This window comes from Zalophus californianus, chromosome 1 (assembly GCF_009762305.2).
Source record: "Zalophus californianus isolate mZalCal1 chromosome 1, mZalCal1.pri.v2, whole genome shotgun sequence".
NCBI lineage: Eukaryota > Metazoa > Chordata > Mammalia > Carnivora > Otariidae > Zalophus > Zalophus californianus.
Window position 1 is genome coordinate 67,075,224 of NC_045595.1, and position 27,311 is coordinate 67,102,534.

General features: G+C 40.7%; 1 protein-coding gene across 5 annotated transcripts; it reads left to right on the plus strand.

Annotated features, from left to right (window-relative positions):
• The first annotated feature begins 292 nt into the window (after window positions 1-292).
• On the plus strand, window positions 293-25,723 carry EXOG (exo/endonuclease G). Of its 5 annotated transcripts, XM_027582862.2 has the most exons (6): window positions 301-500; window positions 2,163-2,312; window positions 5,617-5,756; window positions 7,214-7,290; window positions 9,108-9,222; window positions 23,822-25,723. In XM_027582862.2, the coding sequence occupies exons 1-6, from the start codon at window positions 338-340 to the stop codon at window positions 24,281-24,283; spliced, it is 1,107 nt and encodes a 368-aa protein (XP_027438663.1). In that variant the 5' UTR covers window positions 301-337; the 3' UTR covers window positions 24,284-25,723. The 5 variants fall into 5 exon arrangements, 2 of the variants coding, with proteins under 2 accessions (XP_027438664.1, XP_027438663.1); XM_027582863.2 differs by lacking the exon at window positions 2,163-2,312 and having other exon boundaries at window positions 293-500; XR_003517952.2 differs by lacking the exons at window positions 301-500; window positions 2,163-2,312 and adding exons at window positions 2,326-3,051; window positions 19,857-19,973 and having other exon boundaries at window positions 5,617-7,408; window positions 23,822-23,959.
• Window positions 25,724-27,311: the final 1,588 nt, after the last annotated feature.

Here is a 27,311-nt window from a genome sequence, read left to right on the forward strand (position 1 = left end):
CTCACCTATCAGGTGGGACTAAAGGTACACACCACTTCGCCCTCAAGATGTCATGCCTCCCACCCATTGCCGGATCAAGGGGACCAGGGGTGGAGCGGGGGTAGGGGGGTGGGGGGGAGTCACCTGGGCCTCCAGTTTTGTCACCAGGGGGCTCCCGAGGCCCTCAGCGGGGAGGGTGTGCGCTTGCGCTCTGCACATCCTGTAGCTCCGAGAGGCTTAGTGCCCCGCGACTCCAGGTTGCGCATGCGTATCTCGATCCCGCGGTTGCGATTGGCTTTCAGGCGTCAGAGCTGGTGTGCGCACGCGCGACCCCAAAAGGTAAGGCGCTTCGGGTAAGATGGCTGCCAAAAGTTTTGCTTCCCGCCTCAGAGGCTCCGGGCGCTTTCTGAGTGTCTTCGTGGCGGGAGCTGTGGTGGGCGCCGCGGGAGGCGGGTTCACGGCCATGCAGTTGCTCCGGAGTCAGGGAGCTGAGGCAGCGTTGGCGGTGAGGGAGCCCGACGGTAAGTCCACAGGCCTGCTCTTCCTTTCCTGGCCCAGGTTTTGGGCCGGATTCCTACCTCAGACGTGAATCGTCATTCTCGGCCCTCGACTTTTCTTCCTTTACCGGCCCCGAGCCCGGGGGTCCTGGGTTTTCAGCCTTTCTAGGCTTCCCGTCCGGCCTCCCCGCTCCACCTGGGGCCTCGCCTGCCTCTTTCGCATACTTTTCCATCTTCATTTTCTCGTCTTCTACCCCCGAAGGTATTTATCACATGTATATTTTCATGTCTCTGACCTCCATTAGGTCGTTAGCTCCATTACAGCTCGGACTATGTTTTGTTCTCCACCATATACACAGTCCAGTACCTGGTACATAATTGACACTCAGTGAGTGTGGAAGAATGAATAAATTAACACCTAGTTTTAGCGGATTAGTTAATTGTCCTCATTTTGTCTTCGTTCAGATGAAGAGTACCCGCATTAACCCTAAAAACGAATCTGTCAGGTTATTTTATCAGCAAAAAAGTGGGCTTATTTCGGAAGAGTAGAGAATTAACAATCCAGGACAAGCAAGCTATGGCAAAACCATAGGCAAGTCCAGCAACCAAAGGAGAGGAACTTTATGGAGAAGACGGAGGAAGTTGGGAGGGGTTGTTTTTGAAAAGTCCATTGGAGAAAAGCAATAGTTCAGAATGATGAGTTTCTCATTGGCTGAGTTGCAGGGATAGTCTACTTCTTGTAGAAGTTGCACTGGCCGTCTTTCCCTGTTGGGGGCCTGTAGTTGATGATTCTTTCCTCCTGACAGTTCCTTCTGTCGGGGTCTGTAATTGACAGTTTTCCTGTAATTGACATGGAGTTGAATGGCTCTCCCTTCCAGCCTCCCCTTCTAGCAACAGAGTCCACTTTCCTGAGGTTTCCTTTTATTAGTTTCCACACCTGCTAGCCCTTCTCCAGAGTATGGAGAGCTACCAGGGTTACCTTGTATTTAACAATGAAAATGAGCTTATGCTCATTTTTTACACTTTGCCTGGCACTTGCTCCTTCTGATACTTGGCATTTAGCAAGAGAACTACTCCCATAGGTTGAAGACCTGGAGAAGGGATCAAGAGAGGGTTATTTTGAAACTGACTCCTTGTTAAACGTGTGCTTGGTTTGTCCGAGTAGGAAAAATAAGACCAGTTTTACCACTATTTCGGTGCAGTGCACATCTCTGCTTCAGTTCCAGAATGATGCATGATAGTCTTTTAAAATATTTGTAAAAGGCTGTGTTTTTGTCCCCACATTAACTCTTTACATTTAATGTAATGAGGAAGTAGGCTTTTTCCCATTAAATCATATCAGTGACTTGTAATGACTTGTTTTTCCTTTGCTTCTTTTGTATACACAGTACTTTATGGGGCAGAGATTTAGACATTTGATATGAAAGACCAGTAAGATCAGGTCCTTATTTAAAAGTTAATGAGATAGCTGCAGTTTATCTTGTTAAAATTACATGACTAATTATAGACAAAGCCTACTGTCTCTTTTCTCTACATTGGAAATACTTGTAAAATGAGATCTGGTTGATTAGATTTTTGAGTTAGTCCTTTGTAGGTCTCACCCCTCTCCCTTATAATTTTTTGTTCCTAGTAAGAGTTACTAATTATTTGTTATTTTTGTCCCCCTCTCCGCCTTTTCATTTTTAGGTTCTGCAGAAAAGGCTCTCTTGGAACAATTTGGAGTCCCTTTAACTGGAACAGAGACTAGGCATTACACTAATCATGCCTTGTCTTATGATCAGTCAAAGCGGGTGCCTAGATGGGTTCTTGAACATATATCCAAAAGCAAGATAATGGGTAGGTGGTTAGAAGTAAAGGCATTGATGAAAGATGTTTCCAAATTTAAAACAAGGAGGATTATTGATTCAACCTTTTTCACATTACAGCACATTTAGAAAATAATGATGTTTGTATGACACACTTAGATAAATGGACCTCCCTGGTAGCCAAGGAGCTCCAGACCCTTCCTGGCTTTCTAAGAGGCTGAGAGGATCATTATCTTGACATATGAGTTGGAGGTTCTGTCCTCTGTCCTAAATATTGCTACAATTAGCACTATTTGTTCATTATCTCCACAAATACTTTTAAAGTGCCTACCACATCATATGTCTGGCACTGTGCTGAGGTTTGTTCTTGGCACTTTGAGTTAACGTGGGTGGTGGGTTGGCCTATCAAACAATCATGAATATATAATTATTATTGGTAATAACTGTTCTGAAGGACAAATGATTGCAAGTTGGGTTAGTATAAATAAGGAACAGTAAAGAATGTGATGAACAATGATATAGGAGAACCTGATTTTTATTAGCAAGGCTTCTCCAAGAAAGTGGTTTGGAGGGTAGATGCTGTTACCTAGGCAGAGGAGTTGGGTGGTCCATGGATTGTGGACAAGGGCATTCCAGACAGAAAGAAAAGCACAGCTGCGTCTTTTGAAGGCACCAATGTGAAGAGTTTTGTTCCTTTAGGGAACTAAAAGGCTAGAGTGGCTAGAGCAAGGGAGAACATGTGAAATGAGACTGGAGAGGTAGGCGAGCATGTAAGTCTGTTCATGGTTTTTTTATGTTTTTTTTTTTATGTCTTGGTGGATTCCTGTAATTAAGATGGCCAGATCTTGCTATTTAATGTTAAATTGGTTTCCGTGTAGATTATTCTAGTTTACACTATCCACTGTTAGCTACTTGTCCTGTCTTTCACTCATAATGAACATTGCCAATTTAATAGCTGAATTTCCATTTATTGGTTACCAATGAAAGTTAATATTTTGTGAATTATTTTTTCTTTGTGAGTTATTTTTACCATTTTCATTTGGGATTTTTTTTTTTAATTGATTTGTGGGAGTTCTTTATGTGTTAAGGTATTACCTTTTGTCATAGTTGTTTTATTCATATTTTATTTGCCTTTTAATTTGCTGTAAGGCCCACACGTTATTTCTCCTTTGCTTTATAGTACATGCTCTGTTTATGTATATTAAAATGCTGATGTTTAAATGAGTTTGTCTTTCTAGAGTCAAACCAATCAGCCGAATAGCAGGAGCCTTGGACTTTGCTTGCTGCTAGAAGGAGACTGATATAGTTGGAAACTTTATCATAGCAGTTGAGAGTTGATTATAAACTTAGATCAAGAGAAACTCACTTGATTTAGTTTCAGGCCCAATGAATTTCCTTTAAATACAAAACTTTTCCCAAGATGTGAGGAATTTCGGCTTTACTAATTTTATCTTATTAAATTACCATTTTCAGAGGCATATAAGAAAAATACTGCATTTCACATTGTAATGTGTAGTTTGAGGAGGTAAAATAATATTATTTGAAAACAGGAAGCAGTATACTTGTGATTTACCTGATTTTAGTCTTAAGAGTCTTCTGTTTTCAGTGATGACAGACTAGATTACTCAGGCTGACTCCTAAAAACAAGAAATGTTATTAGCAGACTGCTAAAAACAATAAGAAATATATAGGAAAAAAATCACTTAAAAAAAAAAAAGAGTCAGCATGATAGTGGTGAATTGCCAAGCCAATATCTGGGGGAAAGCCAGAATCGAGAGAGGTAAAGGCAGTCCTGGTAAACCAAAGCCACATTGCTTTTGATTCCGTACCTTTGTAGGGTGAGGGAGACTGAAGGTGAGACCTAGGGCTCACCCAGGGTAGATTGTCTTACAGGTGACCCTCCCTACAGTTAGCCTGGAACCCCAGGGGGCTGCACCCTCGGAGAGCATGGGGGAACCAGAACTAACCTGCCTGCTCACCGTAGGGGACTATATGGAAGGTTGTCTTGGCACTGAGCAAAAGGGTCAAAAAGAAAATAACCTTGTTCCAGAGAAGGCGAGGCCACAGACTGGCTATCATGCAGACTTACAGGCTGAAGCCATGGAGCCTGTATAGATCCAAGTGCTGAAGCCCTGATCTTGGTTTAACACAGTCCTCCACTGGCAGTGCCTTCATGTAACCTGATAGAAACAAATTACATCCATTTCAAGGAAGGCATCTTTATCCCAGGCCTTTGGAAATTCCCACAGGCAGAGATAACCAGGCGTGTAAGGAGGTGATTCCAGTGGTAATGACACATAAGAGAAGCTTACTAATAATTCTTCTGTTATTTTTTTCTTTATGAAGTGGTTCTAAAAAGCTCAGTATCAGATAATTTATTCTGAGTCTTAGGATCTGATCATTTAAAATTTTTCTGGCTGAATGAAATGACACTGGGATTGGTAACTTCATTGGTCTCCATTTTAAACTTTATTGAGTAGCATTCTGAGTATGTTCCATTTATCACTATTATTTTTGTAATTTAACAAGATCTGGCCTAATGACAGTGGAAAATATAGTATTTGCTGATGTACACTGTGGCAAACTGTTCTGGAGGTGTGAAAATATAAATAAAATTGAGATTTTTTTTTCTCTCCCACATGGTACACAGATATTTTGTGGAAATATAGTATTTGCTGATGTACACTGTGGCAAACTATTCTGGAGGTGTGAAAATATAAATAAAATTGAGATTTTTTTTTTCTCTCCCACATGGTACACAGATATTTTGTTTCAGGAATTTCTGGATTGAGCTCATAACCTAAATGTTTGTTTTGTCATGGCTTAAGAGGCAGCAAGCAAGATATCAGAGACATTCTCCCCCTCCCCAAGGCTGTGGCTGCCCAGAACAAATTGTTTTGTGTCTATATATATCCATTATTTCAGTGCATATAAACTTGTCAAGTACAGTTGCACAAAATACAATACATGAGGGTTTTTTTAAAAAGCAAGAGTTTATTTAGTAGGTAAGCTTTTTATATAGTTCAGCTATTTGATTTGTCATTGTTTTTACTTAAATACTATCCAAGGGATTTTTTTGCCTTTAATTTCAAAAGCTAGAAACAGAAGTATATGAGATAGCTACACTGTATGAAAAGCATTCTTTCCTAGACTAGTCCTTGCTAAATTCAGATGAGGTATTTGAACTATCCCAGGAACTTGAGACATGCGTGCAATCACTAAGTACTAGCTGCTCAGAGAGATACTAGCCAGCAGCAAACAGCTTGCCTTGCTTAGAGAATTTTGAGGGATCTTTGTCCACAGATAACTTACCCACTTTTTGTGTTTTTCTTCAGGTGATGCTGACAGAAAACATTGTAAATTCAAGCCTGATCCCAACATCCCTCCCGCCTTCAGTGCCTTCAATGAAGACTATGTTGGGAGTGGGTGGTCGAGAGGACACATGGCTCCAGCAGGAAATAACAAATTTTCATCTGTAGGCATATTTTTTGGGAGGGATGGGAATATGGGGCTGGTAGTCTGTATACTGTGGGACTTGGGCATTAAAAGTATAGGAGCCAAACCTTAACATCTGACAACTTTTATACTCTTATTTTGTATCTTCCTTCCTGACTTCAGTTCCTTTGCTCAGATAGACATTCTCACACAGGTTGAAAAAGTAAAACTAAATGCTATGTAAAAGAGAACTAGAGAGCTCTTAGGAGTGAACTGTCTGTCTGTCTATGTATTTATTTATTTGAAAAATTTCGGATCTGTAGAAAAGCTGAGAGTACAGCAAAAACATTTTTACCTGTAGAAAAATTGAAAAGATGGTACAGCAAACCCTTTTTTTTTTTTTTTTCAGAGAGCGGGGAAGGGCAGAGGGAGAGAAGGAATCTTAAGCAGGCTCCATGCTCAGTGTTGTTCAGGATTGCTCAGGATATTGTATCATCTAAGAATGAAGATATTTGTATATATGACAAGAGTATCATACCAAGAAGTGTGTGTATATGTATTTTTGAATATTTGTACAGTAATCACTAACAGTTCATACTCAGACTTGCCAAATTGTTCCAGTTGTGTTCTTTACAGCTTTTTTTGATCCAGTGTTCAGTCATGAATCACGTATTACACTTAGTTGGTCATGTCTTTCTAGTCTCCTTTACTTTAGGACAAGTTCTCTGCCAAAAAAGGAGAGAAATGTATTTTATGACATTTATTGTATCAACTGTTGGTGATTATTGTCATTAAGATAGTGGTTTTAAACCTTAGATACTCATTATAATCACCTAGGGATGTTTTAAAAAATCCCGATGCCCAGATCCAGAGCAAATTAAATCAGAAACTCAAGGGGGTGGAACCCAGGCACCAATATTTTTAAAGCTCCTGGGTTATTCCAGTATGCATTCAAGGTTGAGAACCCCTGCTTGAAGAGAAAGTTATTGATGGCATTGGCAGTTAATACAGGTCAGTGGAAGGAAATAATAACAGCCTTGCAGGAGTGTGAAATGAATGAACACCTAGTGGCCAGAAATTCAGAAGAAAAGGAATTCTTCCCTGCTACTTTTGAACTAATATGTTTGTATTGTATTCCTTAAATAAAATTTCTGAAAGTTGACCTTTATGGAGAAACTCTTTGTCAGAGGCTGAACACCAGAATTTATCCTTTAGCTTTATATTGGAAACTTTGCTCTCAGAGTCTACATTACTGGTTTGAATTTTAGGAAGTACAAAGAAAGCTAGCACACCAAACTACTTATTTTGTTATACCCCTTTTATGAATAATCATTATTGAGCTTTCTGACCTGGAATAGCTATGGCTTTCATTTATTTAAACACGTAGTCACTGTAATTGCCTTGAGCTAACATAGAAGGAACTGGCTTTCAGTGTCTGTAAAATCTTAAAGGGGAAGGCATTTCATTGCAAATTACTATTTTTATTTCTTTTCACAGAAAGCCATGGCTGAAACCTTTTACCTTTCTAACATTGTGCCTCAGAATTTTGATAATAATGCTGGCTATTGGAACAGGTGAGGGGTGAGAGTTTTAAAATGTGATTCTGTGGGAGATGAACGATGTGCCAGGAGAACATACTAGTGCACTCATCAACTGTTTATCTTTGTTTAGCAAAAGATAGCACTACTGAAGGTAAGTACTTTGGACTAGTTGTCTTTGTTGTATTCCGGGAGTACAGTTGTCTGTGGGAGTACAGACTTCAAAACAGCCAGCCATTTTGATCATATTTGCCACTGGTCAGAAATAAGTTTGGGAAGAAACTACTCAAAATATTACTGAGGCAGTAAGAGATTTTTTAGTCTGTCCAGGGGCATTATAATTTTTTCTACTTGTATTTCAAGAGTTCCTGAGCTTTCTAAAAAAAAGTTTTGGTACTATTAAACATAACCAGTTTTTGATAGAACCTAACAATAAAATCACTGGACTTTTTGCAGGTTTTTGATACTTCTAACCAGTTCTGTCAGGGGATCTCTTTAAGCATCTAAAACTAGCACTGATTGAGGTTGTTTCAGCCTATTGCATTTTCCTCAAATGGTACCTTATGGTTTAAAATACATTAAGAGAGTACCCCACACTTAAGACTTGAATAATTATCAGTCATGGCTCCATTGTTTTGTCTACATACCCTCCCTTTCCCCACTCATTTTAAGCTGTGACAGCTATGTTGTTTTATCTTTAAATATTTTAATATATATTTTTAGAAGATAAGGGTTTTTTAAAAATTGAAGCAGAGCATGATTATTGCCCCGAAAAAATTGAACAGTAATTCCTTATTGCCAGTTTGTTCAGATTTTTCTCTCCTAATTTTTTATTTATGGTTGATTGGTTTGAATCAGAATTCGAACAAGGTCCACATATAGGTAGGTTCTTTTAATACTCTTTTAATCTGTAGGTTTCCTTTTTTTTTTTTTTTTTTTTTTTTTAGCCTTGCAGATGATTTGTTGAAGATCTGGGATATTTGATTTGTCTTACAGAGTTTCCTTTTTATTTTGGCTGATCGCATACCTGCGGAAGCATTTAACATTTTCCTTTCCCAAGGGATATATTTTTGGGAGGATAATTTACCTGATAATTAGGCATATATACTGTGAGGTATAATACTGCTGATTTTACTTTTTAGATGAGGAAGCTGAGGGATGATGACATGCATTGTTATCTCTCATAAATCTCTCCCAGCTGCAGTATAAGAAAGTGCATATTAAACCTACTTGCCATTTTTATCCAGTAAATTAGCAAAACCATTTATTGATAAATCCCAGTGTTGTAAAGATTGCTGTGAAACTGTGGTGTCATATTTTGGAGTTTATATAGTAAATTGGTACAATACCATTAAAATATTACTTTTACATATAATCAAGTGTTATTAAAATATATATTCAGTAAAGTAATTCTGGCCCTTGAAATTTATCCTAAGGAATGTTGCATTATGTAAGAAATGTTAGGATAAACCCAACTGCCCCACAATAGGAATGGTTAAATAAATAAGGTGTATCAACTTGTTGAAACGATATATAACTCTTCAGAAAAGATTGAGAGCTACAAAGAAAGATAAGGGAGAAGACAAAACAAAATCAGTTCTAAAATGTACACTGAATGCACACACAGGAAAATGTAGGTAGTTGTATAAGTGCATGTCATTTTTAAGTTTTCTTGTGCAATGAAGAACTGGGAAGAGTTGCTTATATGCTTAGTGTTTTTTGCAATATTCGTTTGTTCACATTCATTTGTCAAATTCAGCATTCCTGCTATCTTTTCTAGGGATTTGAAATGGTTTGCTTCTTTTCTATATGTCTGTGTGAATATCACACCTTTTTTTTATTTTGTTTTTCAGAATGGAAATGTACTGTCGAGAACTGACGGAGAGGTTTGAAGATGTTTGGGTAGTATCTGGACCGTTGACCTTACCTCAGACTGGAAGTGATGGAAAGAAAACAGTTAGTTACCAGGTAGGGACATGTTTTAACATTCAGGCTTATGTTATTTGTATGAGATTGTAATTTCATTCTGTATTCTTTTTGATTTTATTTATTGAACACCTGTTGGAATGATAGGCACAGGGGATATAATGATGGATTAAAGAGCAACCAGTGACTTTAAGGAGCTCACAGTTTAGAAAGGGAGACAAAAAAACAAAACAAAAACAGAAAGAAGGGAGCCAGAGGTGTTCTCAGTTAATCACATTAAAGTTTGATATGCTGGCTAGTAGAGATAAATACATAGATGAAGGGGTATCATAAGAGCACTGACCAACTCTTTTGGTGTGGTTTGGGAAGACTTAACAGAGGAAGTGTTTTTTGAGCTAGATTTTGACAGATGAGTAAGAGTAAACTGAGTCGGTGAATCACATATTATACACCTGAAACTAATGTAACACTGTATGTTAACTATATTGGAATTAAAATTTTTAAAATGGGAAAAAAGAGTAAGCTGAGTCAGGAGGGGAGCATGGGAATTTCAAAAGCTGGAGCATTGTAAGCACAGGACATTTGTGATTGACAGCATAGTTCTGGAACTCAGGTATCATTGATAAAGATTGGAGCTTAGGGTACAAAAGAGTATGGGTGGCTAACAGGGGATGAGGATTTCTACAACAGGACAGGGACCAGATAGTAGAGGGTTTTATATTCCATGAAGGCTTGGATTTTGCTTTTTAGGCAGTGAGAAGTCAGGTTTATTTTAAGCATGGGAGATGTGATTTGTTTGGGGTTTTATTAAGAGTATTCTGACAGCACCGTGCATAGAGGTAGGTGAGGAAGGAGTGTTTGAAAGGGAAGTCAGAGATGAGGAGGTAAATGGACATTAATTCCGTGGTCCATATGGGAACAGACATAGGGCCCAACTCAAGCAGCTGGAGTGAGGATGATAGAGGAATACAGGAAAGCATAACCATGAATTCACTTTTTGGCTGAGGAAGAGGGAAAAGTTCAGGATCACGTTTAGATGGCAGTGAGCGGAAAAGTGGGAGGAACAGCTTTTCTTTTAGATGCTTGAGTTTTTTAAAAAGATGGAAGATTTTTTTTCATGCAAGGTATTTAAGAACTTTACAGATTGAAGGAAAGAGGTTAAGCTAGAAGAGTATAATTAGTGGTGTGAGGGCTTATGCATCTGATGTTGATGTGGAAGATTGAGGATTGTGTCTGGAGGGTAACTGAATTGATAATGATATTGTGAGATCTGTACAGGGTGGGGAACCCAGTGGAGTGAGGAAGACGTTATAGAGTAAAGAGGGATTGAAGGACTTCCCTGTAGGTCAAAGAGATGTATCTGGAGGGAACACTTAGTTCAGCTCTAGGAATAAAGCACATACTTAATAAATACTGGTTAGGTTATATGATTACTTAAGAGAGTCTGTGATAAAAGTGAATGACCTGAGAAACAGATTTAGGGAAAAAAAAAAAAAAAACCCAAAACTTTAAGTATGTTCTGTCCCACTTGATTTGCTTTTTATCAGCCTGTCTGGATCAGATGCGCAGTGACGTGTAAGTAGCACACAGGTGCTCACACCCTCAGAATATTCCAGGAGTTCTTATGGGAGGGAAGGAGTGGCAAAGGAGTTAGTATTTTAAGCAGATTAATTTCTCTCCTCTGATCAATTCGCTAATTTAATTTTAGTATTTTTTGTTATATTAGAAGGAAAAAAATGGCTTAAAGCTCCTTATGTTCTCTTATTTTTTAAATATTAATTATTCTTGAGCTTTGTTAAATCTAACTTTTTACTCTTACTGTTGGAAAAGAGGTTCTCCTGACTGACTTTTAAACCTTAAGTGATCAAGTTAGTTTTATGTGTGCTTTGTTTTCATAAAACTGAAAGATTTATATGACTAGCTTACTGTGTAGTAGATGAAAAATTTATACAAAATTTAAAAGGAAAAATTAACCAGTAATTAAGAGCATTTCACTAACAGTTTCTTTGGGTGGATATTTCTGTTAAATATATGTTGGCCAAATGCTGTAGTGGAAAGTATATTGCTTTTCTTAAATCGGATATAATTTTTAAAAATATAACTTAACACAAAATATTATGTATCTGCCGGCTCTTTCTGCTGAACGGGCCTAGAAGCAGTGATACACAGTTAGCAGTGAGCATACCTTGAGACCATATCTTGTTTCAAAACCATCTCCTACTGGAAGAACTTAGCATGCGGGGAAGTGGCTGGTTCCAGGGCTGGTGCAGGAAAAGTACAAAATTGTGGGGACGTATCAAAAAGACATAGACATCAGCTTGCAGGCGTTCTGCTTACCGTGTCTGGGGCTGTTGGATAGCAAAATATAATGGACCCACTGAGTTGGATAAGAATCCTTACTTCTAATACATAAGTAAATACATGAGTGTAAGGAAGAACTTCTGCTTACTGTAGTATGTCAACTAATAAATTTGTAAGAAAGAAAGAGTTAGAAAAATCATTTTGCAACCGTCATGGTAATAAATGATTCAGACAAGAATCATCAGTGGATGCTAAAACTAGTGAGTGAAAGTTTTATGGGAAAGAAGTTTATATAGTTAAAAGAGTCTCTCCACAAATTACTTATTAATAACAAAGCAAGAAATGGTAACTGTACAGTGGAGAAACTTTCCCTTAACCAAGTGATCAGGGTTAATATTAATATTGTCAGTAATGGGATTACTGATACACTGTACTTCTGATGTGATGCACTGAGAATACAGGATCACTTCTGTGAGATTTCTGCCAGAAAGCACAGTGGGGAATCTCACCGTGTAGAAATAGCAGGCAAACCCCACCGAAGGTCATTCTGTGAAACAGCTGCCTTGTACTCTTCCAGCATGTTAGTGTCATAAAAGACAAAGGCTGAGAAATTAATTCCAGAATTAATCTGGAATAGATTAATGGAGACTAAAGAGTCCTGAAAACAAAATCCTAAGTCAGAATAGAAATGTTACTAAAAAGGACATTATTGGGACAGTTGGCAACATTTGAGGTCTGTAGATTAGATCATTGTATGTTATCAGTGTTAAATTTCCTGATTTTGATAATCCTACTATGATTATATAAGCAGATGTCTTTGCTCTTAGGAAATACATCCTGGAGGATGTGTCTGTGTTTTCAGAGGGTTTAGGGAAGGCAACCCTGTCGGGACCCCTCGCACTCTAAAGAGCTTTTTCTGTCTCTTCGCTTAATAAAACTCTGTTGCTTTACTCGCAAAAATAGCCAACCGACAAACAAGGACACAAAGCGTTTAGGGAAAAGAAAAATACAGAGGAAGAAAGAATAATAAAGCAAATCAGGCAAAATGTTAACAGTTGATGAATCTGTGAAGGGCACACAGGTGTTCTTTGTCCTAATCTTGTAAGTTCTATATTTGAAATTAATTGAGAATGAAATGTACGTATGTACATATATTTTAATATATCTTTTCTATAGCAGTATTCTTCATTACACTGGAAGATAAAAAACTAACCACAAATAAGACTTACCTTGCTTCTCCTAAATAGCTTATCAGTGACTGCTATTCGAGCCTTAAAGAGAGTTTCAAAAGAGACCTGTCAGCTCTCCTCACCTGAATTAGTGTCATGGTGATGAAATGTGGGAGAGCAGTCAAGATCAGCTTCCTGAAGGGTAGACTCTGAATAATAATCTTTTTTTGGTTTTTATGTGAAAGCTTTATTGGTCTTAGGGCCTTTATTTTCAAGTTCTGAGCCTCTGAACCTGTACTGTTAGTTTCCCATGTCCATAGTAATTCATAGGACTGATGCATGCTCACTGGCCAATCTAGAATCCAGCAAATCTTCCAGTGCCTGTCATGTGGGAGGAGGAATGTATACAGAATTATAAATAATGGCCTTAAACCTACACTCTTGATTACTTTCTCCCTTCTTTTCCTGGATTTCACATCCACAAGTCATCTCTCCTAATTTCTTTGAGTCAACAACTGTTATCAGTTCTCCTTCTTAATAACTTTTACTCAGATTTTGCTGAAGCTCTGAACACCTGCAGTGTAGCAGAGGCCTCCAGTGACTTTCTCTGCCTCCACTTCTGTTGGTGTCAGTCTGTCTGGAGTCCAGAAATCATTTCAAAGTATACATTTTTGCTTTTCTCATCCTCAAAAGCATCAGAAATGAGTAATACCAAACTAACAGAAAAGGAGACTTTTTTTGTACTTTTCAGTACAAACTTTCATTTGTACTGAAATCAGGAAATGTCCATAGTCATATCAAGCATATCAAATAATATCTGAAAGATACAGTACATTTAGACTAAATTATAAAAGGTTATTTTTTTTAAGATTTTATTTATTCGAGAGAATGAGAATGAGCAGGGAAGAGGGGCAGAAGGAGAGAGAGAGAGAGAGAGAGAGAAAGAAAGAAACAGACTCCCTGCTGAGCAGGGATTCCTGACACGGGGCTCCATCGCAGGATCTGGAGATGATGACCTGGGCCAAAGGCAGACGCTTAAGTGACTGAGCCACCCAGGCACCCCAGGTTATTAATTTGACATGTGTTCTTTAGTCAAAGCATGGGGCAGGGTACTGGAATTAGTAAGAAAGTTTTTAGTAAGGAAGACTTTCTTAGATTCTTTTTTTTCATTTCTCTTCCACAGAACCTTAGATAGCAGATGCCTTTCTATTAATTTTAAAGCTTTTGAATCTATTCTTCATTAATCATATATTATGTTAGAATTTGTGAAGGTAGATACTTATACTAAACTTAGAATCTTGGTGCTTTTGTGTCTTCCCCTCCCCCCCCCCATGGCATTGAAGCCATAATTGCCAGTCTTTTTATTTTTTTAAAAGATTTTATTTATTTGAGAAAGAGAGTGAGAGAAAGAGCATGTGAGCAAGGGGAGGAGCGGAGGTAGTGGGTTAAGCAGACTCCGTCCTGAGCATGGAACCCCATGTGGGGCTCGATCTCAGGACCCCAAGATCATGACCTGAGCTGAAACCAAGAGTTGGATGCTTAACTGACTGAGCCACCCAGGTGCCCCTTTAATTGCCAGTCTTTTATTTGAGAGAAAGAGCACGAGCAGGGGGAAGGGACAGAGGGAGAGGGAGACTCCTTGCTGAGCGGTGAGTCCGATGCGGGACTTGATCCCAGAACCCTGGGATCATGACCTGGGTCGAAGACAGACGTTTAACTGACAGAGTCATCCAGGTGCCCTAATTGCCCGTCTTTTAATGAGCCTTGAATTTAAACTTCAGAAATTTGTTGTTATGGAACTCTATGTGCATAGTAACAAAAATGTTAAACCTTAAACCTTAAAGTATATGACATCATAATGAAATTCAAATAGTATAAGGTATGAGAGGGATAGTCAGTTCCTGGTCCCAGTCCCACTGTCCAGTTTCCTAGTTCTTCTGCTAGTTATCTCTCTTATCTGAGAGTAATGGGTACTAAACTGTATTTCTTAATTTTGATTTGCCCATTTTAAACAGTCTCTGTTGATGCTTTCACATGAAATATATGAAATTTATGTAGTTCACATATTTTTCCATTTTCTGTCATTCATGTTAGTTTTAGTTCTTCTGTTGGTAAACTTTACATCATAAACTTAATATACTTAAACCTTTACTTCTTGATCTGTCACTTACGTATTGTTGAGGTTTATAGCATTTACATTTGTGTTTACTAGCTATAATTTGGTGTGAGCTTTGCCTGTAGCAGATATCTAAGACAGAGGCCTCCTGTGGCACGTCCGGCCCGTAGATGATTTGACTTGGTTCACATAGTATGTTGTTTTTGAATTAGTTGGTAATTATTCATCATTGGGAGGTTTCACATAAAAATCCAGATATTAGCTTCTCTTAAAAACAGATGACTCAAACACTTGGCACATATTCCCTTAGGTGCATTCACTAGCTGAGAGTAGCAGCTTTCTCCTTCAATGGAGCACATGTTCTTCCATTCATCATAGTCTTCACCTGGCCCATTTCATCCATTTACACTTCCTGTCTAGCCCTTGTTGGTCTTTGAGTTTTATAATTCTGGCTCTATTGAAAATATAAAAGCAGTATGTATAGTACTATGAATGTTTAAGTAGAACATTTGGGTCTTAAAGCAGTAGATATAATCCTGTATTAAGTCTGCGCTGCTGGAGAAATAAGTATTACCACAAACAACAAAAATCTGAGAAATGGAAAGTAAAGGCGGCAGGGTATTATAATTGCTACTTTAAAAAATGTAATAATATGCTTTTACTTTCTATTTCAGACCATTTAACCTTACTATCATACTATTTTTTAAAAAGATGTATCAGTTTCTTCTTGAAGACATCATTCTTGGAGCCCTCTGACTTCTGTGCTAATATGAACCATTTGTTTCCTCCCTTCCCTCCTTTCTTCTCTCCCACCCTCCCTTCTTTCCTTCCTTTTATTCAGCAAATAGTTATTAAGCTCCTCCTGTGTGCCTAGCACTGTTCTAGGCATTTCTGATAACAGCAGGTAAACAAGGCTGTATGTTCTGTGGAGCTCAGGTTATAGTGGAGGAGAGGCACAATAAACAAAATGCATATTAGAAAAAGAAAACACAAGGGTGGAAAAGAAAGACAGGATAGGTTGCTAAGGGGAAGTGAGACTAAGCAGAAACCTAAGTGAAGTGAGGGAGTAACCTCTATGAGGAGTTTTCCAGCAAGTGCAAAGACACGGGGTGAGATAGCTTGGTGAATTCAAGGAGACGCAAGAATGCCAGTGTGACTAGAGCAGAGAGAGCACCAAAGAGAAGGACGGCAGTTAGAGGGAGGCCATGGGGAGAAGTCCAGATCGTATTCAGGGAGCTGCGATGCTGTTTGATCAGGATAGTGGCACAGTCACAGCCCAGTCTGGCTGCTCTCTGTGAGGAATAGAATAGCTGGACCACTTAAGATGCTGATGGAGTAGTCTAAGTGAGAAGTAATAATGGCTTGACTAGAGGGGTGGTGGTGGTAGAAATGGTGAGAAATGCTCTGATTTAGAATGTGTCTTGCAGTAGAACTGATGGTACTTTCTAATGGGGTAAGTTGTAGACTAAGAGGGAAAGAGTCAGGATAACACATAGGCTTTCAGTCTGAGATCAAGAAGACCAGAGAGGAGCAGGCGTGGAGGTTGGAAATCAGGGGTGATTTTGGCTGTGGGAATGGGAGATTATTTGATGTCCAGGGCAGGCTCTGAGTTTGGTTGTCAGAGAGGAGAGGTTGAAGTGGCGATCTGCTTGGGAGTGGTCAGCACACCAGGTGATGTTTAAAGCTATGACGGGATCGTGTAAGTGAGCATAGACAGGAGAGAGCAGATCTGCGGTCTGAACCCTGGGGGCTCAGACGTTCGGAAGTCAGGAAGAAGAAGGTCCAACAAAGGAAACAAAAGGAACAATTTTTCAGACAGGAGAAAAATCCGGGGAGAGTGGTGTCCCAGGAGCCAAGTGAAGAAAGCAATTCAAGGTGGAAACAATGAGTGGAATGTTGAGGGAATGATGAACTGACCATTGGCCACCCCCGTAAGCTGTTGTAGTTTTAAGTCAGCTACACATCTGTCTTTCTTTTCAGTACACTCCTGGTTTAGGTCCCTTTCATCTTGGGCTCCCTCTTCCCCTTTCTTGGATTCCTTTTGTTGTTGTTGTTGGAATATATCCTCAGAGTCTTTTTTAAAGATTTTATTTATTAGAGAGAGACAGCGGGAGAGGGAACACAAGCAGGGGGAGTGGGAGAGGGAGAAGCAAGCCCCCTGCTGAGCAAGGAGCCCGATGGTGGGGCTCAATCCCAGGACCCTGGGATCATGACCGGAGTTGAAGGCAGATGCTTAACGACTGAGCCACACAGGTGCCCCACATCCTCAGATTCTTTCTGGAAGGGTCATTGGGTGGTAAACTTGCTTGTCTGAGAATGTCCTAAAACCCTAGCAGTGGGACCCAGGAATCTGCAGGTGTGACTGGCTCTCCCGGGCAGTTTTACGTACACTGTAAGGTTTGAGAATCATCCCTTTAGAGAATATTTTTCTATCTTCATCCTGGAGGCAAGACAGTCCTGCTGCTTTTGTTGGTTGTACAGTAATTCTGGAGATGGATTCGTCAGTCTCACACCTTGATTTTGACACCTTTTACTTACTGGAACACAGCATAAGGGGCTGTGAAAATCCAAGCTTTGACTCCTTCCTCTTTGTTTTATCTAACATGTCAGCTCCTCTGTCTTCCAGAAATTCATGGCACTTCTTAGTCCAGTAATACACGACTCTGCCATTCTCCTCACTTGCATGAGACGGTTCTGTGTCAGACCTGTTTGCTGCCATTTTGTGTCTATATGTGTATTTCTTAAATTGGGGGAAGAGAGGAGCAGAAGCCTTGGCCCAGGTTGCCATCTTGAACTGGAAACATCCTTTAATCTTTATTCATTAGTTTTTTACACATCCTTGGCGCAAAGCAAGTTGATACTTTTTAACATTTCACTTTGAAATAATTTCAAATTTGTAGAAAGGTTGTAAGAGTAGAGAACCCTCCTAACATGTTTCACTTAGATTCATTAGTCGTTAGTGTTCTGCACCGCTTGCCCCCTCTTCTCTTACGCATACCCCTCGTTCTCAGTACTTTCTCAACCATTCAAGCATTCGTTGCGGATATCTTGTCCCTTTCCCCCTAAATACTCCGTTCTCTCATATAACCACCGTTTAGTTGTCAAGTTCATGAAATTCAACATAAAAGAATATTATCTGGAGTACAGTCCATATTCACATTTTGTCAGTTGCTCCAGTAATGTTCTTCATGCAGTTTTTTTCCCCCAGATTTGGAATGAAGTCCAAGATCATGCATTGTATTTAGCTGTCATGTCTCTTTAGTCTTCTTTAATCTCAAGCGGTTAGTTCCTCAGCCTTTTTGTCTTTAATGATGTTGACATTGTTGATGAATATAGGCCATTTGTTTTGTAGTATGTTCTTCAAATTGGGTTTGTCTCTTGTTTGATTAGATTCAGTTATGTTTCTGGCAGAACACCTCAGAGGTGAGCTTGTGTGTCCCTCAGTGCATCACATCGGCATGCATGTGCTGTCAGGTTGTCCTGTTATTGGTGATATTAACTTAGATCACTTGATAAAGGTGGTGTCCTCTAGATTTCTTCACTGCTAAGTTATCATTTCCCCTTTGAAATTAATCCGCTGTGGAAGTCCTTTGAGACCGTGTAAGTATTCTTTTCCTCTTCAGATTGTCAACTGCTAGTTTTAGCAGCCACTGAAGATTCTGGCCTGAATCAGTTATTACTATAATTGTTGCTGAGTAAGGATCTTCTAATTCTTATTTCTTCTGCTTTTGGTATTTGACATTCTACTGTAAGAAAGAGCTTTTCCTTCTTATTATTATATCAGTATGAACTGATGGATTCTTATTTTATTCAATCTGCTGTGTATTCATTTTGATGCTCAAATTGTCTTTGATTTGGCCAGTGGGAGCCCCTTCAGGCTCTCTCCCATGTGCTTTGACACACCCTCATGGTGTTCTTAGCACTTCTACTTTCTGGCATAACAGGATATTCTAGGCTCATCTTGGCCAGACTCTGGGATCAGCCATCTCTCCAAGGAGCCCTGGTTCCTTTTAATGGGAATTGGTATTTAGAAACCGGGATCTGGATGACAAGTTGATTCTTGAGTGCTCGGTCTGCTGTTGGCTTGTCATGTGTGTTCACCACATTTATTTTTAGCCTTTTATAGTGGGTGGAGAGAGCCCCGAAGAACATAGTATACAAATTCTATTGCCTTTAGTGGCTTACTGTTTTTTCTTCATCTTCATTGTTCCTTTCTGTTTTTTTGAGATTTATAGACCCTGGTCATAAAGAAAGCACTTACCTGTGCGCATGTATTATGTGTGTGTGTATGCAAAGGGGAATGTTGATAGGAATGTATCGCTCTGGAGAGAGATACCAGTTTTTATTTTTTTTAAGAATGGTATCAAAGTGATTTACTTTTTTATATTTATATTTTTCACTAACAGCTTCTCTGTAGTAATGCACCTTTTGTTAGATGTGACATTTTTTCAGATCAAATGATTTCAGGTGGAATTTTAAAGTTAAAAATCTGTAGTGTATAGATAGCATAAAAGCAAAATATCCTTTGGTAAATTAAATTGGAAAAATTGTTTCAGTTTGCCATTTTAAGAATTTAGTTGGGCCAAACGTTTTATACATATGTGTACACACATATACATATGCACGAACTTGGGAAATTTCTTTTATAGGAAGGAAATTGAGGTTTAAAGGGGTCCAGTCCAACTCACATAGCTAGTCATTGTCAAAGGGGAGATCTAAACAAGAGTCTGTCTATTTGTATGAGAACCGCCAATCATTCTATAGTGTTGTTCTTCAGAGCTCTCAAAAGTCTACAGTAAAGGGGTTGCTGTGCTCTTCCCATACAGCAGCTTAAGGCCAGGAGGTAGAAGATGGTGAGGATGGAGAACAGTTGCAAGTGATATCTGCTAGCATGCAAAAATAAGAACAGAAAATGGGCCAAGAAGAGGATCCCTTATAGCCAGGCAGAAATGTCTGTTAGAATATGCAGGAAAGAATCACAGCATCATAGGACTTGAGTGACTGTGAGCCCAGGGGAAGATTAGTAGCAGTGATTTTATCAGAAGTGAGTCATCTGACAGCTCTAATCAGAATCACCCCCTTTATTATAGCTGAGGTCATCCATGTGCTTTCTCTGATGTGCCTGTTTCAAGAAGAGATTGATTCCAGACAAGTGAAACATACCTGAAGATTCTGGCCTGAAACATTATAATTGACCTGACAAGAAAGTGAGCTTCAAATTTTTCAACTCGGTGGTGGTGGTGGTGGTAATGTTAGAAGTACTTAACATTAACATTGTTTTCATTCTACAGCATTACTTTCCAAACTAATTCCAAACCAGTTCCTAGAGGGGAAGGAAATTAAAAAACATGCCTCCAGGAATCCTGAGGCATCACCTGAAGTGATCTGGGAGTCATTTCTTTTTTTAAATCTCCTGTTTTCTCTTTAGGCAGAGCTTTTGTTAATTTCCGTATCTGTTTTAATTGAAAAATAAATGATTTTACTGGCTAAGTATTTCCTTACTCCCACCCTACATCTCCAAGTAGAATCGACAGTCTGGGAAGGTGGTGCTTGTTGTCCTGTGACTTGGCAGTTGGTCTCCAGCCTCCTTATGCGGAGCAGGCGCCCAGTATGAGCAGGTGCCCAGTGTGAGCAGGTGCCCAGTGTGAGTGGCACGGTCTCCCTGGGTCTCTGCTGCTGCACAAGCTCCTCTAGAGGCTTGAAATGCCACCTAAGGGCTGGCCACCTGCCTGCTGACTGTCCCACATGTTCCAACTCCCTTCTTACCTTGTTCCTTCTTGTGGAGTTCCTATTTATCACACTGTCATGGTTTCTTTCTTGCACTTGATTGGCTTGACTTTTTAAGGGCTTGGTCTCTTGATGTGTCCAACAGTTTTATTTTTGGATTTTCTTTTTTTGTCCTACCAAGGGAATGTAACCAAATATATCTATCTGATTCTAGCAGGTATATATATTTTCTTTGTGCTGCTGCTTAATTTTATTTACATCACAGTTGCTATATATATAGGACCGGACAAATGGCAGACCTAGCCTGAATATCGTTTGTTGCTAGGCTCTTCTGGCACTGAGTCAGTGTGAAGGCCCAGTTCTGTGTGTGTGGAGCTGGGGCGGGGGAGAGCAAAGTGTCATTTCTGTCTCTTGGGTGGAAGGAAACCTCAGGCCAGCAGGTACGCAGACTAACTCTAGGTGGTGAGTGTGTGCCAGCTTTATGGCTCTTCTATATATTGTGTTTACTAGTTACACCTGGTTGATTTCCAGTTTTTGTTACAATCTTGACAAGAGTTCCATGCTTTTTGGTAATTTAACAGCAGTGAGGATTTCCTCTAAAGTATTTTTACATCTACATCTTCTATGACAAGGATCATTGCTGATTTACTGATACTGAAGACTTGGTTCATGTTCAGCCCCCAAGTCTTTTGTTGAGGGTGTCATTTGTGTCCATCCTGCTTCCTCTTGAAATCCTGTTGTCCACCTTTAACTGGTCTAATCTTGCTTGACCCCGTGTTTCCCCACTGTCCCTCAGCAGAACCACCTTTTGTACCAAATGCAAATACATCCTATCCTTTGAATGACATCCCCTACAAAAATTGCTTTTTGCATAGGTCTTGCAGATTTTAAAACCTTTTTTTTTTTGAAACTAAAGTGTCTTTGTATCTTCATAACTATTTTGTGAGATAGGTAGCATGAAGGTAGTTATTACCTATTTTATGAATGAAGAAGGAAGATATCAGTGAACATGACTTGCAGCCTTGTGGCAAAGCCAGGACTTGACCAAGTCTCTGGGGTTCCAGTCCCTAGCAGTTTCTAGAAACATTTTATGAAAGACTTCTAATTTTCCCAGAATTGGGAGAATTTTATTACGTAGGTGAGTTGTCTACAAAGATAGCTTGAAAATTGGGATTTTTTTTTTTTTAAGTCTTAAATTCAAGGAAAAAAAGAATGGATTTTCTGAATTTCCAAATGTTGCTGGTTCCTATTTTAAACAAATTACAGATGTTTACTTCCTAAGAACAAAGCAGACTGAATCAGAGAAGATAGTGGCTAAGTTTTCATTTTTCTCTTTATTTTTAGGGGTAGTATTTTGCTCCTCCTTGTTGAAGTGTTTTGAGGTCATGGGTGAAATGATCCTACCTTATGGTTCTTAGGAATTTTTGTGTCCCATGAGGATTCTTAAAAGTAGTAATGGACATCCTCTAGCCATTGTGTGGGTTTTTAAAACCCACAATAGAAATGATTTATTTTTATTGGCTGGAGTTTAATGACTCTGATTAGAAGCCCTGGTTGGCAGCAGATGGGCATGACCAATTAATTATTCTTGAAATTTTTGTTTGTAGACAAAGAGTCCACGAGGAGAGAAAACAATCAAGTGAATGGGTCTGGAAGGCTCCTCATACTTGGGAGTCTGAGGTTGTGCTGCAGTGATGGAGGATGTCCACCAGGTGGCATCAAGGAATTGCTTAACTGTTGGTGCCCCAGCTAACCTCAGAAGCCCATTTAAACTTCTACCCCTCTTGTGAACTATGGCTCAGCTGCATCTGTGCCCTCAGTTCTGGTCCCTCGCTTGCCTTAGTGCTGTCTTGTGCTCTGTTTCGGCATCTGACCACAGTCTGCCTCCCGTGAAAGCAGTGGGGGTTGACTCCTCCTCTAGCTGGGAAGCTTCCTGAGAACAGACACTAGGGCATTCACTGTAAAGCTTGCTCCTTTCTGTGTTTCCAGCAGTGCCAGTCATAGCCCCTCTGAGTTGCATTGTTGCATTAACCTCTGTTGGTGATCTGTGGGCTAATTGTGGACCTCCGTAGAGTTCACCTTCAGTGTTTTTTGCCTTGAAGAGAGTATGTTCTTTTTTCTAGCTGCATAAATGACTTGTTGGAGGGCTGTAGGGTTTTGTGCTTATAGATTGTGTACTTTCATAAGCTTTACTCTCAAGTGAGCCCTTCACTTACTTGAGAGATAGTAGTTACAGAAATCAGCCCTGTAGATGGGGCTTCCCTGCAGGCCCACAGTTGGTCTTGGCAGTGGAACCTCCATGCGTGCCAGACAGCAGATAGCCATGGCATTCTTAGGCTGTGTGCCATGTAGGTAGAAGCTGGAGAAAAGCAGGAAAGAATCCTTGTAGCTCTCATCCCTCTGCCTTATCTGGGCTCCCAGCATGGCCTCCAGCGGCAGGCAGGTTTGAGCAGGAGGAAATGCCCACTTGGACCGAGGAAGGGCCCCGGAGGGGTAGCAGTACACATGCATATTGTAGTTGGATTGTATCATTTTATTGGAGACCATTAAGGAAATGGATGTTCAGTTTTCCTTTTTCGGAAAACAGATACGGCTTAAAAGCCAATTGGAAGGAAATTTGAAAAGGTTCCATAATAATGTTATTTCATTATTAGAGCTGACCTACACAGGCAAGCAAGTTGTGTGTAGGCTTGACCCTGGCTTCTCTGTTGTATGGATACCTTTCCAGAGTGTTTGGTTTGCGAACACATTCAGAAGTTCTGTGTTTGATAATAGACTCAAGAGTGTGCAAAACTTAAGTAAGCAGCATTTACATTTACTTAATTTAATTTCAAAAATGAGCCACGGTCTAGGCAAAACTGGAGCTAGTAATACCGAGGTAGTGTGTCTGGCTGCTTTTCTGAGAGCTATTTGTTTAGCTCCCTAGTGAGTTTGATAAACTAAGGCCATATTTTTATTTCTCGAGCTGGGAGTTAACCAAGCTGGCAGTTTTGACCTTTGAATGTTTAGAGCACCAGAAGTTCTGATTATGTGATGAAGAGAAAATCACAGCTTTTCTTGCCTGTTAAAAACCCAGGGCATTCCTTTGCCCTTTGTCCTGCAAACAGAGCAGAGGATGTGACCTCTACTCTTTGGGGTGGCATTGTTTTAAAGAATGTGATCAGAATATACCTGTTAGATGTTCATCTTCTCTGTGAACCTTGAATTTAAATTCATTGGTGGGGTAACTTATAAATGCCTTTGCAGAAATGTGTTGAAAATATTTTCAGGAGAAACTTGGGAACTGCTGGCATCAGTTAGCATTGCTAATGTGGCTGTTTGTTTTTAGGTGATCGGTGAGGACAACGTGGCTGTCCCCTCACACCTCTATAAGGTGATCCTGGCCCGCAGAAGCCCAGTGTCTACTGAACCTCTGGCACTAGGGGCCTTTGTGGTGCCCAATGACGCCATTGGCTTCCAACCGCAGTTAAGTGAATTCCAAGTGAGCCTTCAGGACCTGGAGAAGTTATCAGGACTGGTGTTTTTTCCTCATTTGGATAGAACTAGTGGTATCAGGAATATCTGCTCTGTGGACACCTGTAAGCTCCTGGATTTCCGGGAGTTCACTCTGTACCTGAGCACAAGAAAGATTGAGGGGGCCCGATCAGTACTCAGACTGGAAAAGGTCATGGAAAATTTGAAGAACGCAGGGATTGAACCAGATGATTACTTCATGAACCGCTATAAGAAGAAACTAGAAGAACTCAAAGCTAAGGAGCAGTCAGGAATCCTGGAGAGAAAGCCATCGTAGTTTTTTTTTCTCAGAAGATGTGTGACAGCATCTCTAATGAAGCAGGTGTGTCCTCTTCAGGCTAATGTGTTCTAGTGGCTTTGCTTTAAAGAAATGATGAAATCCTAAATTTCAGACTAAATTTCTCCCCAAAAGGTGAAAGATCTAAAAAATTCTCAGTTTTTTATTTGACACGGGAACTCGTTATTAAGGAAACTGTAAGACCTACAGATTGGATGCTGATCTTGTGCCAGGTTCACAGAGACTCTGACCACAAGATGACGCTGTTTTGTCTCTCTCTGGATGTTCGCGTGTGAAGGCATTTTGTTTTCGTGCCCTTGAATCATGCACTATCTTTGATGTATCTGCTCAGTTTTCTTGGAGCCCAGCGTTGTATGGGACCCGAGTTGGTCTTGGAGGTGGCTTTTAGATATCCTCTGTGTGCTGTCCTGTCCACATGTATTACTGTGTTACGTATTCGTTTCTTGCTCCTCTGACAGGCCTGCTGACCCTGCATTTCTGTCCTATAGAAGCCCTCAGCAACATTTTCTGCTCACCTAGTGTGTTCTGTATACTAAGCTCAATACTTTACAAGTATTATCCTACAGCGACTCTCTGAGGTAAATACCACTGTCCTCATTTTACACGTTAGGAAATGAAGCCTTAGGGAGTTTAAGTATTTTGTCCAGGGTTCACCTTTCCGAAGAAGTAACCCACAGAGATAGGAGGCAGGTGGGGCCGAGAAGAAAGACAGCATGACGTAGATTGAAATAATACGGGGGCTTTTGACTTAGAAATGTATACACATGGGTATTGGTGATTCTGGGCCCCGCTTGCTAAGAGGGGTCTGGTTTCTTGTCTGCCATCGAGCCAAAGGGTCTTGAGTATCCTCTGACTTGAACCCTCCTTGTGTCTTTGGGAAGAAACAATCGCAGGTGTTTGAAAGTTAGAGGGCATGCTTTGTGGGGTTTATCAGAGCCCTTACTTGACTCTAGGGATGCAGTTCTTTTAGTGACCGGATGGTGCCAAATTGCTATGTTCTTTGCTTTCCAGGTGAGCAGTTTGTTCCATAGGTTAAGGGACCTAAGAAGGGTCTGTGTCCATGGCTTTACCAGCTCATGGTTTGCTTCCCTCTTGGGCCTGCTTGCCTACCTGGGTAACACAGGGCAGGTGGTGGTTTGGGCCAAAGACTCAAAGACAATTCTCATTATCTCTGAGGGAAACAGCAGCTGTTTTTCTGAGCCAGATCTCTAGATTTGGGTTTACACGGAATTCTTTCAAGGGCTACCATTAAGTATAGGCAGCGAAATACCTTAAAATAGGGCCCAGGAGCTTGTCTAAACGCATCCTAGCTCTCCCGTCTTTCCAAGTGGTGTTGCAAGAACAGTTTTTGTGGTGTTTTGTGTGTTTGTCTCTAACAGAAATGCCAAGGCTTTAAAATAAAGGTAGGTTGATAATGATCGACCTTGTTCTGCTCCTTTATTTGGATAAAAAAGAAAGAAGTTGGGGAGTCAGAACACAGTAGCCTGATTAGTACCAGTCTGTTTTATCACACTGTTTGCCATTAGCTTATGCCAGTCCTTCTCTTCTCGGGGATAAAGAGCCAAAATGTCACTGTGACCAAAAAATCTGTTACTTTCTCTCATTGGAGAGGTGATGGTGGGGCCTCCTGGTGTGGTGTTTCTCCCAGAGCCTGGGGGGGGCTCTGTGGGAGAAGTCCTGGGTGCTTGGCGTGCATCTCTAGAGGTGAGCCCCCATCTCCTTTCCCCCACATTTGGCTCCGTGTCCTGTTCTGGCCTGAATTTTCTTCAGCCTTGGACTTATTTTCCATGCTCTTCTCACTCCTGCCCCTCCACTTAGATGGTGGAGAATCTTGATTTTTAGATAATAAATTGAAGTGCCTTAGGTTTTTAGTATGAAAAGTGCTACCTGGTCATTGTGAGAAATAGAGATCCATGCTTATAATAAAAAATGCGGTCTCCCGGTCTTCATTTTCAAGTGGAGGAGTTGTGTTGGTCTACAGGAGTGATCCTTGACTTGTCTGAACACTTAAGAGTCCCGAGAACAAACTGAAATGTAAATACTCAGTACAGCTTAGAATTTTCCCCAGGATCAAATCGCTTCAGCCTCCCCTGGTAGGATTGCTGATTATTTGGATTCAGATGCAGGAGATCCCTAGGCCACTCCCCAGCATGGGTCTGTCCCCTGATTGAATAAGCTCCTCTATACCCACCTGAGCCAGTTAGCCTCCAGTTGGTCCTTCCTTGGAGCCAGCCAAATTCTCAGGCCAAATTCTCTGCCTTCTGTCCAGTGATGCTCAGGGAGTATCTTGGCCAAGGGGAAGGCTGTAGCCATCTTCATGGGCTCTGCTGCCAGAAGCCCTATCTGTGGGTGAGGGTTAGTCTCTGATCTCCGCACCCCCAGTGACATCTTTATTTGAGACTCCAGGCTCTTGGTCTCTGGATTGAGAACATTTGACCAATGTCGTGTGTGGCAAAGGTAGGACAGGTGTCCCGGCCTGTTACTGCCGGCTAGCATTGCTGCCTTGCACCTTGACCTTCAAACAGCTGAAAACCTCTGCCCCTCTGTCAGGCCTCTGAAGCACCCAGAGGAGAGACATAGTGTGATCTTGAAGGAGTACCCCCTGCAGGGCGGGGCTCAGCCTGGAACAGCCCCACTCCCGGAATGACCCTGCCTCATCCCTGTGAACACATCATTGTCACTCAGATCAGCAGCCCATCGCTGAAGCTGTCCCTGCCCAGTCCTTCACAGCTGCACCTGTGTGCCCTTATGTCTTCTGGGCACACTGCATCGTCCTCCTTCATTCTTCTGGAACTGGTCAGGAGGGTTGCTCACAGCTGCCATGGCACTCTTGCTCCTGCCTGCCTTCATGCCCCACCTCATTCCGCCTGCCTTTCTAGATGTTGTTCATGGAGATTATACATCAGGGGATCCAGGGCTACCTTTCCAGGCTAGCCTCTCCTCCAGGGACTGACCCTTAGGTCATTAGAGTGGGCCAGGTACATGAACCGAACTTCAATGTGGACCC